At 42.4% G+C, this 21,215-nt stretch overlaps 1 protein-coding gene across 1 annotated transcript; it reads left to right on the top strand.

The window, feature by feature from the left end:
* Window positions 1–290: 290 nt before the first annotated feature.
* Window positions 291–20,701, top strand: crtac1b (cartilage acidic protein 1b; the record flags this gene model as incomplete). The annotated part of the gene is made up of 15 exons (XM_084562128.1): window positions 291–374; window positions 2,248–2,441; window positions 4,743–4,939; window positions 5,201–5,337; window positions 7,960–8,116; window positions 10,431–10,565; window positions 10,692–10,834; window positions 16,244–16,380; window positions 17,776–17,858; window positions 18,122–18,222; window positions 18,306–18,474; window positions 19,508–19,653; window positions 20,012–20,054; window positions 20,149–20,292; window positions 20,574–20,701. 15 exons carry the CDS (start codon window positions 291–293, stop codon window positions 20,699–20,701), a joined length of 1,998 nt encoding a protein of 665 aa, XP_084418254.1.
* Window positions 20,702–21,215: the final 514 nt, after the last annotated feature.

Raw genomic sequence — 21,215 nt, 5'->3', positions numbered from 1 at the left:
TTTTATTTGGTATATTTTGGAGTTATGTGTATTTTAGGTGCTTTTAAAAATAGATAGAATATGTTTTCAACTACTAATGTTATTAATGTTATGTGAAGCAGAGGAGGTGTGGTTTATGATGGAGTCATTAGAGCTTAATGTTAATTGTTGATTGCAGGGAAGCTAAGTGTAATTCTTTGGCCCTGGTACAGCTCTTGGTGTGTGTGTGTGTGTGTTCTGCAGTGATGGTGTCCTTCACAGGGAAGAGCTTCTGGAAGTGTGTGTGCGTGTGTGTGTGTTTGAAAGTGAAGATGTTGCTGGCTCTTTGTCGCAGTGTTATCAGGATCAGAGCTGGGCAGGAACACTCCAGAAAGCCCCTGCAGATGTTGCAATCAGTTTTAATGGCCAATTAATGCCGGCATAAATTACCAAAAACATTTATCTGCTCTCAGACAACTATTACTTTTCTCTCCACGGCTAATTCGTTGTTTTTTTGACTGGTTTACCACAAATGGCTGAATTTGATGCTTTGTTGATGTTGTTATTGCTGGTGAGATGCTGCATCATAAAAGCCCGATGAGGGGCGTCAAATGTTGTGCGAATCCGAGCTGGCAGAAAAGTTACAACTTTGCTTGACGGCTCAAGCGGGACGTCTTGGTCTTTGCTGCAGTGAATGTGGGGCGAAGTGTCCTTGACCGGATAATGTGGAGTGGTACCTCACGATTTTATTAAACTGAAAAGTCCCCAAAGATTTCAAGAGCTCATCTCTCATATTTCTAACTGGTTATTACTTAGTATGGGTGAATCATTGGGGAACGCTTTCTTCCTCTTTATTCAGGAGCGTGCCTTATATAATCCTCATTGTGTATAGACATCAACGATCAGGTGTGACTCTTTAATAGAAACTATCATCTAATTGTCTATTTATTTTGTATTTATAGCTCTCTGCTCCTATCTAGCATGAAGTATATAAGCAAGTCTTTAGAGTTGTCTTCTGTAGTGTGGGGCTGGTCAGCTCATTTGTCATCACCACCTGCTCTAATGGGGAGTAACGGCCTCATCTTTAGCTCCCAGTGTTGTTAATTAACCCCTGCTTGCTAACAGCCGCGCTCTTCATCGCCACCAGCTCTCCGTTGAGCCTTATCTTCGCGCTGCCTGCCTGGGGAGCCACCACCGGCCCCAGCCATGTTTCTGCAGGTGTCAGCGGAGGTGCTTCCTCTCCCTGCCGGTGTGCTTTTTGAGAGTATTACTCAAACAGCTCTGCGGTTTTATCTTAAATTGAATTGTTGAGGAGGACGTTAAAGAGCCATACATCACCTGGACACTCGGAGCAGAAAAGGGAGAATCTGCAGCCACATGGAAGTGGAGATGGGGACATCTCGACGGCATTATAGATGGAATGACGAAGGCTGCCCCTATAAATCCAAAGGCAGAGAAAATCAAGTTGTCAGCTTGTAAACACCATTCAGTGTGTGTGTGTGTGTGTGTTTGTGTGTAAAAGTTTTGCAGTTGTGTTGATGATGAGCGTTTTATACTAGCCATGAGAAGGTGACCCTTCTCTTTCCTTTCTCCCTCCTTTCTCAGTCACTTCCCTTTTTCATTCACAGCATCAGAAATCCCACCAGCCTGCGCGCCACAAGTCGAATTAGATCAATTCTTCTATGTCCGCCTTTTATCTGTTTACCACTAAAAGGACGCCTATACATCACATAAAAAAAAAAAGGCCTTTCCAATTTAGAGTTGGTCACTGTCTCTGAGGAAGCAGCACCTCTTGTCTGTTTATATCGGGTCATATTGGTTTCCTCTGTGCTCACTTGGCCTCTGGCTAATGCCCTGCTCCACGTATGGATTTTCTGTCCTGTAATTCCTCAGCCTGTCTGCATGTGATGGGTTGTTCAGATCTAAACCTGCGGTACGCTGCTGATTGCAGTGGTATATCTTCATCTTTATGTCTGGGTACAGCAGAAAGCTCTGCCAGCGATGTTTGCCGCGATGGATTTTGAAAATTAGCAACAAGGGCATATGTTGCAGTTTGCAGACGCATGACTCTCAGTTTTTATTTGATTCTCATTAAAACTCGACCGTCTGGACAAATGTGCGCCGCGGTTCAGGTGAAGAGCACTGAGCGCGTGTTTGATGGATGGAAATAGTGCTGTTTTTAGTTTGTGTCATTTTACAAACACACTTAAGCATTGTTCTCGTTTTTACGCCATGAACTCTTAAAAAAAAGTTTAATCAAATAGAGAAACGGTGTGTTTTGCCCTTCAGGTGAGGAGGATGTTGTTGTGGCTGGTTTTGTTCCTGCCTGCCCTCTCCTCGGCTCAGCGATCAGAGCCCATGTTCTCAGCTATAACAAAGACTGCCCTTCCTCCGGACTACGAGAACAATCCCACCCAGCTCAACTACGGCATGGCCGTCACTGACGTGGACGGGGACGGAGATCTGGAGATATTTGTAGCTGGGTGAGGAGTGTGCAAAGAGGCCTGATTTTTATTTTTTTTCTTTGATATTTAACTTCCGTACATGTCTTTGTTCAGACTTGTGTAAAGAAAACACCCAAAATACACATTTAGACCTTAATTTTACTGCACTTTGTACAATGGAAATTCAAATAATAATAGATTTGCTAACATAGGATTATTAAAAACTCGTAACACAATTTAGTTCTCTGTTCTTTCATGACGATATCTATTAGTCAAAAAACACATATCAAATTATACAATATATATATTTTAAATTGTCATTTTCCCCCATTTTTGTTTATTCTCAAAGTTTGAACCAGAAATGTCCGCTTCAGCATTTTTTTTATGGTGGTGTTTAATTATTTGCAGACTGATTTACTTGTTTTTTTATTTTATTTTTGGATATTGACAGTATTTTCTGATTAATGCTCATTAATCAGCTCACACGTAACCAGATAATACCTCCTATCCATAAAGATGGCATTTTAGAAAATACAAAAAAAAATGTCCTAATGTAATGTCCTTAAAATTAGATTTCATCCACTTCCATCTTCATGAATACCTTAAACCCCTGGCCCTCACAGCATTACAAGTCTAATTCCTCAGATTAAAATAAAAATAAAAATCATTTTCCAGGTTGAAGATTAAGGCAAAAAAGCTGAAAGACAAGATGGTAACGGCGTCCTGAGGCTCACTCAGCTGGTGAAAATGGATGTGATTGAATGGTGCAGCGCCATTGATGGGAACAGTTTTGCAAGCCTGCCTCCATCCAGCGGAGCAGCAATGAATATCTCAGTGCTTAACAGAATATAGATGAACCTTAATGACCCTGCTTAATAAATGCCACTTAGCAAAAACATCCTATTCAGCAGGTATCCAGGTCAGGAGAATATCACAAAACCGCAGAGATGACGTGATTTCATTTGCTATTTGAAGAATCTTGGGATGGTTTGCTCTTGGATAGATTATATTATACTGATGTTGCTGAACTCCTGTACTTTTCTGTAGCATGGTTATAAGTTGAAAAGCTTTTGGAATAAGAAAAGGTCTTCAACATTTAAGAGATCTTTGAAATTGAATTAGATCGTCAAAGTTCAGTTTTGACTTCATGCTGTTGTTTCATCCTCCGCTGGCTGACTGAGTAAATCGTTGGTACCCACCCCAAAAAACAGTTAAAACGGCCAAATCTATTTAAACCATACCCTCCGGATGATGATTCTCGATTGACTACATCTCCCAAGGTGCATTTCAACAGGAAAACCATTCAGGCTCACATCTTGAAATTATGTCACATGAATAACGGCGATCATACACTAAGGATTAAACACAATCCGCAATTCAAATTGCAGTTCATTTCCCAAACACACCTCTAACTTGCGTCCTCTCACTATTCACCACCTGAGGTTCACAGGTGAATAAAAACTGATTAACGTTTGTGGTTATAACATAAAGTTTTTACGTTATTCGTAACAGTCCTGTGTTCCTGTCTTTAGTAAAATTAAGGGAAACATATCACATTCATGTGGATGTTACTTAGACATGTACCACCCACCTAGACCAGACCAAGCACCCCCACCCCATAGCAATGACACTCCTTGATGGCAGCAGACATCCCCAGCAGGACGCAGCCTGACACACAAAAACGATTTAGGTACAACTAAAAAAAAAAACATGAAAATCAGCACAAGGTGTTGACCTGGCCTCCAAGTTCACCGGATCCCAGACTGTGGGATCTGTGGGATGATCCACAGAGGCCCCTCCCCTCAACCCATAGGACCCAAAGGCCCCCACTAACAACATTCTGTTGTCAGACACCACAGGACACCCTCAGAAGGCCCATGTCCATTCTCTGATGTGTCACAACTGTTTTGGGGGCACAAGGGAGACCTACATAATATTGGGAAAGTGGTCATAATGTTGTGGCAGATCGGTGGATATTTAGACGTAAATGAGTTATTCCACAGACTGTCAGAGTTAATTTACAAAAGTCAAACAAAGGTGGAACGAAATAGTCTGGACGGGTGGAACAATTCTCTTTCCTTGTTAAAACCCGATAACACAAATTAGCTCATGTAGGGTCAAGACCTGTTGTGACATGTAAAATTGTTCCCCATTAAAATGTAAAACTAACTTTTCAGGCGCTTCAAAATTCTGGTTTTGCAAAATTCTTCATGTACAACCTTGAAGCAAATAGCAGCAACACAAACAGCTTTTTTGTCAACTCTAGAACCAACAAACAAATGTCTGAATTCCTGCTAACAGTCCAAAAACCGTATAACAGCTTGTAATTTCTGCCTGCAGCTACAACGGCCCAAACCTGGTGCTAAAGTACGACAAGCAGAGGAAAAGCCTTGTTAACATAGCTGTTGACAACCGTAGCTCCCCGTTCTACGCCCTCAGAGACCGTCAAGGCAACGCCATCGGAGTGACAGCGTGTGACATCGATGGAGATGGACGGGAGGAGATTTATGTCCTCAACACCAATAACGCCTTCTCCGGTACAGTAGGAGCTGATACACTTGTAAAAGTACACACACACTTTATACCAGGGGTTCTTATACAGAGACGAAGCAGGAGAGAATCTGTATGCAGATATTAAAGCTTATCTCATCTGAGTCCACATCAGATAACAGATAAGCTTTCAACCACTGCAACCTGCTCTTCTGTTTCCAATCATCCACGGCTCTTGTGTTGCATAATGCCTCTTTTATGCAGAACAATCTTTGCCTCTCCTTAACTCCGTATCTCTCTGCATCAAGGTCGTGCAACATATTCAGACAAGCTGTTTAAGTTTCGTAATGGGCGCTTTGAAGATCTGCTGAGCGATGATATTAATGAGCACAGAGATGTGGCCAACCCTATGGCGGGGCGCTCAGTGGCCTGTGTGGACAGAAAGGTACAAAACACACACACACACATGCACAAAGAGTAGAGGGTATGTAGATCTGCACCGCACACACAAACTCCCCAGAGTGTCTAGTGCGTACATGCACGGGTGCTTCTGTTTGTTTACCAGTGATAACTCATGCCCTGCCTACGCCGCCCTTCTCAGCATGTGCTATGACAGTTCATTTGGGGGGAATGGGGTGCCATTTTCTCTCTTCTGTCCATCGCACCAGTGTAATTACAGAAGCCAGGGCTCGTTTGTTTTATAGAACATCGTACGAGGGGAGGAGTGATGACTGCACACTACTGCTTTCTGCTCGTAGCATTTTCTTTCCTTCTCTTTGTCTCTTTCCCATTGTTTTCTCCCTCTTTTCCACCTTCTTCACTCCCCTTTTTTTCTCTCTCTGACTGACACACTCGCACTCTTTCTTTGAATCTTATCTCACACACGGTATTCACTTCCAATCAGGGTACGGGATAAAGAAGGTAATAATAGAGGGAAGGGGACAGTAGGGACAATAGATTTTTTGTTTTAGCCCCAGTCCCGTCCCACTGCGCTGATACGTTGTGCTGCTGCCAATACGATTGGAAAGATATCTGCTTTTAATGGCATGATTCTTTCAGACGAAGCCAAAGCCCTGGTGTGTGTTCTTGCGTGCAAGTTCCAGCAGACCGACACAGAGAGGACGCATTTTCCAGTCGCTGAGCAAGTTTTATTAAAACGTATTTGGAACAGTGGCAGAAGGCTGAGAAGGCCAAGACCAAAGCATGCTTTATAGTCCGCTAGGTAGCTAATGTGTTTGTTCTTGTTTGCTCATAAATAAAGTGTTATCATTCAAAAAAAAAAAGACTGATTTGTCACCCCACCGTTTTGTCTCTCCGAGTCTCCTTGAAAGTGACGTCCCGTCATTATTCTTATGCAAACTGATGAAAGAGACACATTGAGGGGTCTCACATTAAACTGATGGATCGGTTCACTTTGAACAGGCAGGGAGGGGAAAAGAAGTGCATTTAAAAAGCCTGAATAATTGAAATATGTTTAAATGAAGCACAATATGCGCTCCCAGACGAGAAAGGAAGGAAAATGCTACATTAGAGGCTGTAAAGACTGATGTAAAGGGTATGCAGTCCTCCTCCACGCCAACACGCACTTTCCAGGTATGCGTGTCGCACTTTTCACAGTGCCAATCCCAGTGACAGAAATTAGCCTTGGGTGCAGGCTTATTGAAAAATCGTTGACTTTTAAGTTTGTTAAGTAACTGCCGCTGGCCTTCAGGTCTTTCACTGCAGTTCATTTTCGTCGTCGCCAAGTGTTGTGGGTGCGTGTGCGTGAAACCCACTCCTCCCACAGCGCGCCGTAATGTTACACTTAATGACATTTACGTCAGCCAGACTCATTTACCTTCCTCGTCTTGTAAAAAAAATGCAGCACGGCTAACGCAAATGGTGAACTGGCGCGCGTGTGTGCACGTTCGCACAAGTGCATGCGTTTGCATTGATTGAAATATGTTAGGCCTGGTGGGAGAGCTCATTGGAATCGAGTGTGTAGTCTATTAGTGTGGTTCCGTCTGTGAGTTTGTGTCTGCAGGGACTCTGACTGATAATGGAGTGTGAAATTAATCTCCAAAGGGAGGCAGGGGAAGGAGTAGGGAGAGAGGGTGAGACAAAGGGGTAAGGGGTAAGGAATAGGGTGAGGGGAGATAAACAGAGAGCGAGAAGGTTTGATCGGGAAAAAAAGGTGCATAATATTCACAGCGATACCGAGATTGTTAAAGGGGAAGACAAAGGGGACAAAAAAGCTGGCCCTCTGTATACTAACCGCTCAGCACCAGACAAGATGTAAATGTAAAATGTTAATGTTAATGTAAATCAGCTTTATAGTATGTGTACACATACTAGGAATTTGTTCGCTTCATTTAACCCAGACATTTACACACACAAAGAGTGGAGAGCACACTCAGAGCAGTGGAGCATTTTCATCAGGTGGCCAGAGACACAGCTCCGTATGAATGACTATATCATGATTGCATCAACTTAAATGATGATTTGTCAGTGCTGTGCTCGGAGCTACTTTCTGCTGCTGACACACGGACAAAAACTCTAAAATAATGTCCTAGATGGAATATAGATTAACATAATCAGTTCCAGTTTAGTCACGAGCTTTCTGCATCCATTTTAATAGCGTGGAAGTGAATTAAAACAGTTGCGGTAAAAGCGCGTCCATTAAAATGCTGTTAGCACCCTGGTGTCATTAACTAACATGCTATTTGCTCCTGGAAGAGAGACTTTCTGGCAGCTGTAAACCTAAGCGAAGTGCATCAGAATATTAAAAAGTAAAATAATTAACAGCGAAAATAATTGCTCAAGTTAGTCTAAGAATAAGTCAACACTGACTTTCAGCTTAAAATAAGAGTCTAAGCACGGCTGTCTGGGTGAAAGCCCTGTGTTTGACCCATTCTTCCACCTCAACTTCCTGCATACATGAGCATTGTTACTCTTTATTCTTCCTCACCTGTCAGCCAGACACCTTCTTAAAGGGAAAATTATGATTGTTGTTAATCTATCTCTGCATGCCTTTTCTGGTTTCTTATTATGCCGTATACATATACACATATTAATTGTTTCTGTTCAGGGTACTGGCCGGTATGCTATCTACATAGCTAACTATGCCAGTGGAAACGTGGGTCCTCACGCTCTCATTGAAATGGATGAGGCAGCGAGTGACCTTTCACAGGGCGTCGTCGCCCTCTCCAACGTGGCAGAGCAGGCTGGAGTTAACAAGTTAATTGGTAAGTATGGGGAACTGAGTGTGATTACGTGATGTAGACCATCGCTTTAACATTAACAGCAGCACCACTGTACCCTCGTTGTGATTTACACAGACGTCTGCAGAGCAGCATGTGCTTGTACCCATAGAGTCTGAAATACAGGACTTTAATTCACAGAGGGAGCTGGACCAGGGGCAGAAAAAAAAGAGAGTTGGAGAAGCGCCAGGCAAGAAAAAAAAAAAGGAAAAGGAGAGGAAGAAAGAGAACATGTAGGCTCTTTTGGCCCTGTCAGCTGTTTACTCCAGTCAAAGTCACGGGGAAGCGAAAGGGAAGGGCGACACACACATACATCAGAGCAGCTCAACAGCCTAGAGATGGCATCTGTCACAGCCTTACCTAGCCTTATACAACACTTTGTAGTTTATGAGAGATTCAGTCCGTCAGAGCCAAAGTGCTAATACCCAAAGAGGATAAAAAACAGCTTCATGTCTTGTTGAGGTTGAGTGTGTTTAATGTTGACTGTGATATTTTGGAAGAGCGTCCTAAGATCAGACCTGCAGCTGGAAACCTGAATGTGAGAACAGAAACCAAGTGGGCATCACAGTCGAGGTGGCCTGTAAACTTACTGATGAACAAGTTAATACTGAATGCAATGCAAAATGCAATCTTAACCATCCCAAAGCATTCAGTTCTGGTCATAGATGCATGTAGCTTTATAAAATTCAGTGTTACAAGTTGAATTTATTCTATTTAAAACATTTAATTTAAATATATCATAAACTGCCTCTCTGCACAGATTCTTATTTTTGATTTTGTCTTTGTTTCTATTTGCTTTAACATACAAACTAGTTTTATTGTTTTCCTCATGTCACATTTGATCCGAAGAGATTTTTTTAAGTCGTCATCTAAATGATTCCGAATCGAATGAATAACCTTGAAACAGAAATTTCTTTATGATTATTTTAGAAAATAGCAGCTCACTTCCATTGAACAGCCTAACGGTATAAACGAGCAGGACAGTAAATGTGAAATTGCACAGTTTCACCATGATTTGTGTCTTCCTTAACAGAGACCATCATGAGTGAAAATAAAAAGATGCTTCTGTCATACTTTATTACAACCATTGAAAAGTCCTTGACGACGGCGATGTTCTTGTAAGTTTAGGAAACGGGACATGACTTTGTGTTTGAGCGCAGTGGAATGAATCTCCATCATCCACGGATCTTTTTTACGTGCAGGAATCTGATCTGATCCACCAGGGGGGCAGACCTAGCCGGCTCAGAATAGCCGTGAATGATGTACGGTGGACGGTCTTGGTCATCAAACTGCCGTTAATCAGAGCAGAAGGACAGCCAGTGAAGTTGTATATCTAATGGTTACATATCTCCGGAGAGACATTAGTGGTTTATAGCCGCAGGGGGCGAGTGATATTTGTCTGGGTTGATGGAGCGGGCCAGTAAATCAGGAGCGAGCCCTAACTCACAGCACTGACTCTGCATACTCTAAGGACAATCAAAGCCCTTTCAACTCCATAATTAAACGCTGTTGGTCTGAGATGAAACACATTAGCGAGCCACTTCTCGTTACAGAATGTCGCAGGAAAACCCTCGACTCATATAGAGCACGTGCTGAGGAGCCACACCGATCTTAGCATAAGGAGAAAATTACGGTTAGCTTTTGGTTAATGCAGAATATTCTCAGCGTGTGTTGCATCTTTGTTTGTGCCTAGGTGTTGTTTACCTGTGTTTGTGTTTATGTAGCTCATCAGAGTCAGTGTCTGTGTCAGCAGAAAGACCTGCTCTGCTCGGAGCAAATGGTCTGGAAAGGCAGTAATGATCTCTTACCATTCACTTTTGTTATGGAGATGATCTCTCTCCCCCCCTCCCTCTGTTCTCTCTGCTGTTTCACACGTACTGCTTCATTTTTGTGCGACTGGCCACCGACAGCTGTTGCTGGAGGTATTCTGGTTTTGGGTTGTCCGTGAGTTAAGGTCAGCCCATTTCTATCAACACAATATCAGGAACGCCTGGAGGGAATTTAGCTCAAGCGTTCACATGGACCTAAGGATGAACGGATACAGTTTTGTTGGGAAAAGGTCACATGTTTTTGGCCATAACTCGACAAATCAAACTACTATGACAACATTTCACACAAGATAGAAAAATAAAGTGGTGACATTTAATATTCAGAAGCTCCAAGGTTGACTTCACAGTAATAATCTTCCTTCATAGTCTTCACTACCTACTGTATATTAGTCTGAACAGGCGTAGTTGACGAGTGACCACTTTTTAGTTACTTACTGGTGAGCCCTGACTTTCTTTTCCCATCTCTGCAGGAGGGAGAGGTGTCGTAGTGGGACCCATAGTGAGTCAAACTCTGTCTGATGTGTTCTGCGACAACGAGTACGGACCCAACTTTCTGTTCAGGAACAATGGCGATGGAACGTTTACTGATGTGGCACAGCAGGCTGGTGAGAAGAACATGGATAGTTCAGAACAGATTAGTTGATTCTTCACGTATCATGTGCATCAGGTGTAAAAACAATACACGAATTAGGCTTTATTGGATAACAGAGAATATTTTTACATCACTTTAGGTGTGGAGGACCCCATGCAGCACGGAAGAGGGGTGGCCCTGGCAGATTTTAACCGCGACGGCAAGACGGATATTGTCTACGGGAACTGGAATGGACCTCATCGCCTTTACATACAGCTGAATAACCGCAAGCAGAAATTCAAGGTAAAGGACTTTACACGCACACAAATGCAGAAATGTCATGTGAATCAGTATATACTGCAAAGGTGTGCAGACTCAAAATGTTCACACTGAATGGGAATATGGGCCAGTTCTACATATGATGTGGACTATGTGTATGTGGATACGTACAAGTGACACAAGTAGTTGCTGTAGAACTCATCACTTTTAAATCAATTTGTCCATTTGTTGGGGACAAGTGCCTTGGTTGTCTGATTGTTGGTAAAATGATCAGATGTTCCTTGATTCTAGACATCACTGGAAAATCTATCAAGCACTTTATTTTTTTTTTTGGTATACTGAGGCTTTACAGGACCAAATGAATCAGATTAAAATATAATATAACATAAAATAAATCATTCTGATTCTATAAATGATATAAATGATCTTTATTATATAAATGATCATTATTATATGCTTATTTGTGGCTGTGTAAACACTGGGAAATGTCGGAGAGTTAAGAGTTAAGATATTTGTGCATAAAAAGCCGTTTCATAACTTTCTGCCTCTAATCAGAGATGTGGGCTTTCCTTTCAAGCGTGCAGCTCTATCATGGCCATACAAAACCACACAGAGCTGACCCGGATAATAAGAGCATATTCCACAAGTTCATCACTGGAAAATGCTACATTCAGAAAAACAACGAATTCTGCATATGCATAGAAAGTGACTATGTAGTTATCGTGCTCCATGAATCAAACTGGGGATACTGTCATATTCAGAATAATAGAACATTAGTGTTCATGTAAACGTACTGACTGATAAGCTGTGGACTGCTGCGTCTAATGATTCGCCCCATCAAACAATCACTTGCTGATGTAGGAGCGATAGTTTCCATTCTTCTTCTTCCGTGATTAAAATCAATGTCTAATGAACAGGCAGCACAAAAACAACAAATCTGACCTATTATCACCGTGAATCGCAGTGTTATCAATCCTGTCGGTGGGTTAGTGAATAAGGACTGCTCCATGCTGGCCCACTTTGGGCTTGAGTGGTATTTAAAGACGCATGGTGGGGGTGATTTACTCGACTCCATAGACAACTCCTGGGAGACAGCGAGCGGCGTGCATCTGTTGGAGTACAACATTTAAGAGCAGCAGAGACAGAGATGAGCCGTGCCGCGTGTAAATCTGCAGACGTTTCATGCTCAGTGATCTATCTGTCACAGCCTGCACCTGCATCTTTTACCAAAGAGATAAACGTCACAGGAGACATCTTTATAGGGGTCAAATAAGGGGTTAATGCGCAATGCTTAGCCCGGAGACAGTTCCATCAGTGTGACACACACACACATACACACACACTCACATACACACTGTGCTCCTGTACACAAACAAACACACGTGAGACAAATTGAATTAGCTGGACGATGTTTTTTTTTAAAACCAAGATTGTTAAATCACAAGCCCACAACATATTTAAGACACCCTTCGCCCACACTAGCTGACACTCCTACTTGCCGTGTTGACCTTTGGCATGCATAATGAAGCTGTTGTATCACTTCAGTAAACCGCTAATTAAATTGGGCTGAACCAGCAGCTTGCCTGGCCAGTGGAAAATGCAGATTAGGCCCGTTTGTGCTTTAATTAAAATCTATTGGAGTGGTTTTCCTTGCAATAGGGTTAAAACACACACAAACACAATAACACACACACACACTGCATATATATTTAAACAGATGGGAAAGTCCCACGTAAGAGTTGTCTTGGTTACTGTGTACCCAAATCAGAGCTGGAGTTATTTTTGAATAAATTAATATAATGTTATTAAAAGCCCATTATTTGTATTTTACTATTCTGGCTTTTGTCATAAAACACTCTACACTATTTACTATAAGTACAATTTAAGTACAAAAATGCTCATCTTTTATTAAGTGATAAAAACTACCATATACTTGGGTGTAACTCAACCGGGACGTCCGGGAGTCGGTTGTTTGTTTGGCTGTCGGCGGATTGGAAAAAAGGAGTATAAAGTCATTCTAAAGTTTAAACAAGAGAGGGAGATAGCATCGGTCAGCCCTATCATTTTGACTAATGGGTTAAAGAAGGCAGTTGGTGGTGACATTTGAAATGACGAAGGTACTGCTTGATGGAAGTCTGTTTGTAAAATGCAATAAAATGATGAAACCGCAATGAAAAAGAAATTCAGGAGAAGAAGATTGTCGGTGTAAGAAAACATGTAACAGGAATTCCCACCAATGAAGATCTGGAAGAACTGAGGAAAGTACTCAAAGCAGGGACAGTGACTGAAATCAGAAATGGGGAAAAGGTGGACAGTCAATCAGTGATGCTGCAATTTAACGATGGAACTTAACCAGAGAAATCGATGGTCGGCTACGTAGCTTCAGAGTGAGAGAATATATCCCAACTCCTGTTCGGTGCTTTAACTGTCAAAGATATGGACATGCTGCCAACGTCTGCAGAGGGAAACAGAGGTGCGGGAGATGTGGCGGGGAACATGCATACGGGGAGTGTGGCAGGGGCGGCATTGGTTAATGTTGTAACTGCAGAGGAAGTCACACAGCAGCATACGGTGGAAGTACAGCCAGGAAACAGGCAGTGGAGATACAGCAAGTTAGAACACAACATAAAGTAACATAATGCAGAAGCAGTTAAAATATACAACAAAGAAAAGAGACAGGAATAACAATAGACAGGCTAGTGTTATTTTTGGCATATTTCATCAACGGCTCTGAGCAAGCTAAAACCAAAACGGAGAAAATCAAGATCATTGTGAAGGCAGCAGCCAAATTCTTTGATATGAAAGATGTATCTTGGGAAAAGATACGTGCCGACCTAAGGCAAGGAGTGGACTTCTGATGCAAGCTCCCACAATCTGCTGTGATCATTGTCCAATGGAACGCCAGGAGTTTGATGGCAAATGGACAGGGATTTAAGGGTTATATTGACAAACGAAAATGAAAACCAGAAATAATATGAATCCAAAAAACATGGCTCAAACTTAATTTAGAATTCATTATAAAAGGTCACACCACAACATGGAAAGATCGGGATGGTGGAAATGGGGGTGGATGTGCTACATTTATTAGAGAAGATATAAAGTACGGACAATTAACAACAGAACAGGAATTGGATGTTATTGTAAATTAGATATGGCTCAAGAAACAAAGTTTGAAGGTAATAAACTTTTATAATCCATGCAAAAAAATGGAAAAAAGAAAGCTAGAAAATAAATTAGAATATTGGCAATCCAGTATCCAGTATGTGAACTTTAATGCACATAACACTTGGTGGGTGGATCAGGATCAGAAGAAATAGCTGTCCCCCCAACAGCTCCCGAGCAGCCGGGAAACCAGGGCGGCTGGGTGAGGGTAAGAAGGAAGCATAGTCCCACCCACCCCATGGATCACCACCAACCCCTTCACATTTCGAACCAATTTTCCCCACTCAGCGACACACCCGCTGAGAAACCAACTCTGGCGATTCTATTTTGGGGAACGTGAAGATAGAGAATCCAGCGACCATGGTTAGATCAGATCAAGCTGACCAATGACGACATGTTTAGTCGCATGTTGTCATTCCATCACTGGTTATCTAGGTGGAGTCCAGCAAACGACGTGGACTTTGTGATAATTGGAACACTTTCTGGGGAAAGCCTGGTCTGATTAGGTGAGAAGGCATCCACCCCACTTTAGCGGGTGCTGCTCTCATCTCTAGGAATATGGCCGATTTTATTAAGGAAAATTAAATGTGGCCTTTTAAATGTCAGATCTCTCTCGTCTAAATCTCTTTCAGTGAATGATTTGATAACTGATCATCAGATTGATCTATTTAGTTTGACTTAAACGTGGCTGCAGGATGATGAATATGTTAGTTTAAATGAGTCTACACCACCCAGTCATAGTAATTATTACATTCCTCGAAGCAGAGGAAGAGGAGGAGGAGTGGCAGCCATCTTAAATTCTGATTTAATCTATTAATCCTAGACCTAATCAGAGCTTTAATTCATTTGAAAGTCTCACTCATCCAGACTGGAAAACACAAAAAACAACTCTTTTTGTTGTGGTGTATTGGTGTATGAGACATTTCACTACAGTAGACGCTTATCTGACGATGCTGTAACTAGATATAGTTATAGGAGTTAAATCCTTCATTATTTACCTCAGTGACATGTGCCAATGGACGACACCAACCACAATTTAACTCCTACACAAATAGATTATTTTGTTGATGGCAATGTAGCATCACTTAGTACAACTCTAAACATAGTTGCAGCTCTGTTGAGCCATCTATTCCTTTAGCCTCCTGCAGTAATGACTTCATGAGTTTCTTTACAAATAGAATTGTAGAAACAAATCAAGACACTTTGTATTGTTATTGACGCTATATAAATAAAATTGAATTGAACTGAATTGAATAAATCTAATATTGTTCAATAGTGAGATAAAAAAAAATGAACTCTTATGTTTCTGTTCTACGTAATAGTTTCGGTGAGAGCTCCTTTCTTTTTCCTTACGGCACATTTAATCATGCCCTTACTTTGGTAATAGAGAGCTCCCCCTGTCTTCCTCCCCCGTGGCCTCAGTTGGCCATCCCCTCTCCTTCACCTGAGAAGCAGAAGGTCACTGTGGGCGGCCCCCACCCCTGCAGCTTTATGAGCCTTATAATTAAAACAGGGAGTAAATACTGGGGGGAGTGAAGGGCCGCTCTATAACTCTTTCCCGACTTATCACCGTGTCACTGAAGTGGGATATCTGTTACTTTCTCATGCAAAAACTCCTCTGCTGCAGAGACTTTTTTTTTTTTCGGGGCGGGAGAGCCGCTGTCTACTTTTCTGCTGCCAGAGAATGAAAAAAAAAGGGGTCTTTGTTCCTGGTTTTGGGCTTTTGATGAAACTCTTAGCCGGAGCAGTCGAAGTCAAGGACTGATTATTGATGGACGTGAGGTTTGGAGATTGAACTTGTGACCTTCAGGTTATGGAAGTGTCTCTCGTGCTGGTGGCTCAACATGCACCACATGTGCACAGGGACTTAACACACATACTGGGATGACAGGTGTAGTAGCATCAGATTCCAGATCAAGTACAAATGGTCAAATATGTATTACTTTGACTGTGGTGTTTTTACTCCATCCCCTAGAGTTCATTTAGTAATCAAACTTGGCTTAGAACAGCTTCAATTGAACTTGACTGAACAAGCCTGAATCAATATATCAATTTAATGAAAACCAAACGTTTACGTGCAAAGCGTAGTCAAACATGTGTGCACGCCAATAAAAAAACATTGTGTTGACAGAGCTGTGATCAGATTTGATTTTAACTGATTAAACTGTGTTCCGAGCATTTCAAGATAACTGAAAAAAAAAAAAAAATCTCCACGTGTTTGTCTTGTGTAAATTAATGTGTGTATGCACTGATGTACCTTTCATTCCTCAGGACATAGCATCCCAGAAGTTTTCCATGCCATCCCCGGTTCGTACTGTCATTGCCGCAGACTTCGACAACGACAACGAGCTGGAGGTCTTCTTCAATAACATCGCCTACAGAGGCCCGTCCGCCAACAGACTCTTCAGGTACGGCACGTAAACCCTGTAACTCAAGACACTGACACACAGATTTTGCACAATTATGATAGTAAGTTTTAATGGTACTTTGATCATGAGCTTAATGGACTCCTCTCGTGTCTTGATTTAATATTCTAAAGCTGCGCTTGGAAGCTGAGAAGAATTTCAAATTCCCAGCCAAGGATACTTATCTAGTCTGGCATGCCGCCTCCTCCTCCACACATGAATGAATCTTTCATTAAGACAGTTTTAGGTCTCTTTTTGGCTCACGGTTTGGCTTCCTCTCTAGATAATATTAATGAACTCAGCTCTCAAAATGTAAAATATGATACACATCAACTGTGAGGACTTAATAGTAGAACGACCCTATCCTGTTTGAATGAAAATCTGATCTGGCATATTTGTTTGAACAGGATGCACAACTCATGATGAATGTTGCCATGAGCCGGTGGGTCAGTTCAGACTGAATATCAATAATCAGTTTTTAAGCCCGAGAGATTTCCTGGAGCAGAATATTCCTGCACACCGGGTCACTGGAGGAAGATTTGTCTTCCTGGACACGTTGATGTTGAGGCAGGGGTCACTGCTCCACAGCCCGTGGCTCTGCCATTGTCTGCTATGAAGATGAATAAGCTAATTCAGCTCTGCTCCCTGGCACTGGAAAACACTCAAACTATTGTGCTCGAGCTAATTAATTCAATGCAACTAATCAATATTTAGCTGAGCTGAGGAGTTTAACAGCCAGGATCAGCACATTATTGTGCTGTAATATTAGATTATTAAAGTTTATGGAAGGCTGAGCATAGAGATTTACATATTAAAGATACATGCCAGGTAAGGAGCGTACTTTTTCCCAGACAATGTCTTTCGGCAGATTTCCAAGTCAATGGATTTATCTGACAAAATTGTGCTTCATACAAAAAAATTAATCAAATAAAAGCAAACATATGATAAAAATAAATCTGTAATAATTTTAGAAGGTCAAATAATACTAATAGTCACATAAGAAGCTATTATTGGTTATTAAGATTAAGTATGAAAGTGATCAGACACATTTAAAACAAAAATATGCCTATTATTATATCATATCAATGAAGTTTTTTTAACTGGTGCACTAATGTGAGCAATGTTTTAATGTTGTAGATGGTCAACTGGAGCTAATTTCACCTCCTCTGTGTACTATTTTAGAAGCTGCACATGTTTTGTTCAGTCTTAATCTGTTACTGGTAATTATGGTTGACAAATTAAGGTGGGTAAGTAAAAAATACAATATTTCTGACTTGAGCAGAAAAGAATAAAAGAGATTATAGTCCATAAATATTTAACTAATTGAGTGGATCTCTTTGGTGTTTTTAATATTTTGCAGTCATCTTTTGGGTAATTTCTGTGATGTTGCTTTGGTAGGGTGAGCAGGAGAGAACATGGGGACCCCCAGATAGAAGAGCTGAATGTCGGTGAGGCATCAGAGCTTGAAGGACGAGGAACTGGTGAGTGTTTTTGGAAAAGACCTGAATTATAAGCGATAAGCTGCACAACAGTGTGTGTTTCCCATGTCTGCTACTCCTACATCAAACCATTAGATGGCATCAGAGTTCCACGCAGGATCTGACGTCCTCTTGTAAAGATATGTGGCATGTTACACATTAGTTAGTTATACGACTGTCAAATTGTATCCATGTTTCCCCGCATGAGAATAGTAAATATTATGAAGGCTGTTTCCTCAAGCATCATTACTGTGATGGATCTCCAGGAGCTGTAGCTACGGACTTCGATGGCGACGGACGTCTGGAACTGCTGGTGTCTCACGGGGAAAGTGCAGCACAGCCTATCTCTGTCTACAAAGTCAACCTGGTGAGTGTTTGTGGGGCATCTTCAAGATAACATGGAGTAATCAGTTGGTAGTGTCAACCCTTCCTTATGCCATCCTGTCTCAGGGCGCCGCTAACTCATGGCTGCGAGTGATTCCAAGGACCAAGTTTGGAGCTTTTGCCAGAGGAGCTAAAGTGGTGGTGTACACAAAAAAGAGCGGCCCGCACACACGGATCATTGACGGTGGGTCAGGGTACCTGTGTGAGATGGAGCCCGTCGCACACTTTGGCCTGGGTAAGACTGCATTTAAAGGACTTACGCAACTTTGTCACTACTTTGTGACATTTTGTTAAATGCGAATACTATTAGCGTTTTGTCTATCAGAAAATTGTTTACTTAGATTGACCCACAGATAAAGCGTAGAAATATAATTTTCAAAGATTTATAATTAAGAAAAGTATATTTGTTGCATGTTTTTTGTGAACTGAACGATGGAGAGGTACAAAGAGAAGAAGATAGAATCAGCATTGCAGGGGGAGAGTAGCAGGGATGGACAGCATGTGGAAATCATTGTTTTAATACCTCCAGCCTGATTAGACACCCATGGGAGAGAAACCTCTCTGTTGGGGGGAGTTGGGTGGACAAATAGACGAGAGAGCGGGGGACAGGTGCTGCTGTTGGACACCAGCCTAGATCGTGAGGAACCAGCTCCCCGTCTCCTACCCCTTAGGATAGTCAGCTGGTGTCCATCCAGGCCGAGTAGCCCACCCACTGCAGCTCGCTGGCTCTCGTCACTGAGCCTGCTCTGTATCTGGGACAGTTCAAGCACAGATCAACTCTGGTGGCCCTCATAATGCTCTCTAACAGAAAACTTTCCACATTATTGTGGCTTAAGAAAAAAAAAGACCAGACTCCAACAAGTAAAACCATCTCTGCTAGTAGAGATACACTCCCCACCATGACACGAGAGGGGGCCACGTGGGTGCAGAACAGGTGAAATATTCTTTGGCTCTCAGGCAGCACACCTGCTGAGTGGATTGCCGTTTGGCAAGATAAAACGAGATCTGTTTACATTAGAAATGCCACTTTAATTAAGAGCTACAGAGAGCCCCTGGAGAGGAGCTTCTTCCATGCCTGATTAAAGTTAGTTAATGGAGGGAGGAGAGTGCCACTCAATCTGTGCAGAGTGTGAGTCAGTGAAAAAGAATGGATAGAGGAAGACTCTTGAGATTCATGACAAACTACAGTATGCAGTGTAATGTATGAAAGTTCAGTGATCAGGAAATGCCACTGTGTGTGTTGTGTTTCTCCTGAAATACCTGGGCAGGTAAGGACGTGGCCACCAATGTCGAGGTGTACTGGCCAGACGGCCGCTCAGTCGCCCGACCCCTGCAGCCTTCAGAGATCAACTCGGTGCTGGAGATAAACTACCCAAGAGACGAGGACGAAGTCACTCCTACTGTGGAAACAGAGGTACAGATCCAAAAGATGATCTAGACACTATACACACAGTCTGAAGACGTCCTACTTAAACAGCCCTAAACGACGATATCTGGCTAAAAGCAGCACAGAGGATGCATCTTTTTTTCTAGTAAACAATTCTCATTTCATCAGAATATTGTGTTTATAAATTAAAGAAGTATCCAACATTAAGTGGCCTACAGAGGTCTGCAGTGACAGCTTAAAACTCTTCCAAAAAGATTTCATTACTGTGTTTTGATCATGGTTTGTGGAAGAAGTGTTAAGCTGGGTTGAGCTCTGGTGTCAGCAAATGTCGTTTTTCTGTTTATTAGATTATTCAGTCTTGTTTAATACTGTCTGTGTCTCGCAGTGTGGTCACGGGTTTGCTCTGAATGAAAATGGCCGTTGCACAGGTAAGGTGAAACATTACATTTCAAACATTTCATGTTTGTTTTTTTTAATTCCCAAGTCAAGTGTCTCTGCCTTCCTCACTTCCCTCGTCCTCAGATAAAAATGAGTGTACCCAGTTCCCCTCTGTGTGCCCCTCTGATCGCCCTATCTGCACCAACACCTATGGCAGCTATAAGTGCCGCGCCAAGAGGAGATGCAACCAGGGCTTTGAGCCCAACGATGATGGGTCAGCCTGTGTGGGTGAGTGGTCCTGGCAGAGTCAGGCTAGACTTAGCTGGATTACCAAGATCAGGAGAACAAAGGAAGCACTGCCAGAGAACGAGATGCACTAAGCTGCCTTAATTACACTGGTTTTGAGTAAAGGCTTAGAGGTGCTAACATTCCTCTCACCGTGTCCCCTCTCTGCACTCCACTGTCTTGCATGACTAACTCCCCTATGTGAATTAGCTGTCTTTTAGCCATAAAGACACACGTGTTTGCTAACATTTCCCTGCCCTCTTTGTCCCCCTTTTTCTCTGCAGCCCAAGTGGCTTATTTTGGGGGCACAAGGTCTTCCGGGGAATGCAAGTGGTCGGGCCTTTCTTTCTGGCTGCTCTCCATCTCTGTGCTACCACTCATCTCTCCCCATCTCCAGACTGGACTGTTGTAGCTGTTGCTGTTTTCTCCTCATCCTAACTCACTCCACTGCTGGACGGGGATGTACAGAAACTCTCAGAGCAAGCTTTTCTCGAAAAAAAAAAGAAAAATCTCCTCCTCTTCCTAATGGATCTCTGCTATCTTTTTCCATCAGTTATTTACAGTCTCGTCACTGCTGTGTCACCTCTTGGCTCCCGGCCCCCTCTGGACTATAAAGAAACACACAGGGAGCATGCTTGCTGGGAGCTACAGGGTTCAGTACTAACTGTGTCACACCCGCAGAGCTCTCACGTCATCACCTGGCACTTATCTTAGTAGGACCTGAACCGAGGCCAAGTCAATAAGCGGAGCTGCATAAACCACTGTACATACAGCAGACAGATCTACTGGCTCCACAGACCACGTTCATTAGAGACACGCTGAGGCCCCATCTGTATTTCCACAACGTTGCTACGCTAATCCTTACAGTGTCACTCTTCTTCTTAATACGGGCTTGCTGGGATGCTGAGGAACACCAGGTCTCCAAG

The sequence above is a fragment of the Chelon labrosus genome, assembly GCF_963514085.1.
Source record: "Chelon labrosus genome assembly, chromosome: 15".
Taxonomy (NCBI): Eukaryota; Metazoa; Chordata; class Actinopteri; order Mugiliformes; family Mugilidae; genus Chelon; species Chelon labrosus.
Note: the sequence above shows the minus strand (reverse complement) of the source record. Positions and strands in the feature narration are given on the sequence as shown.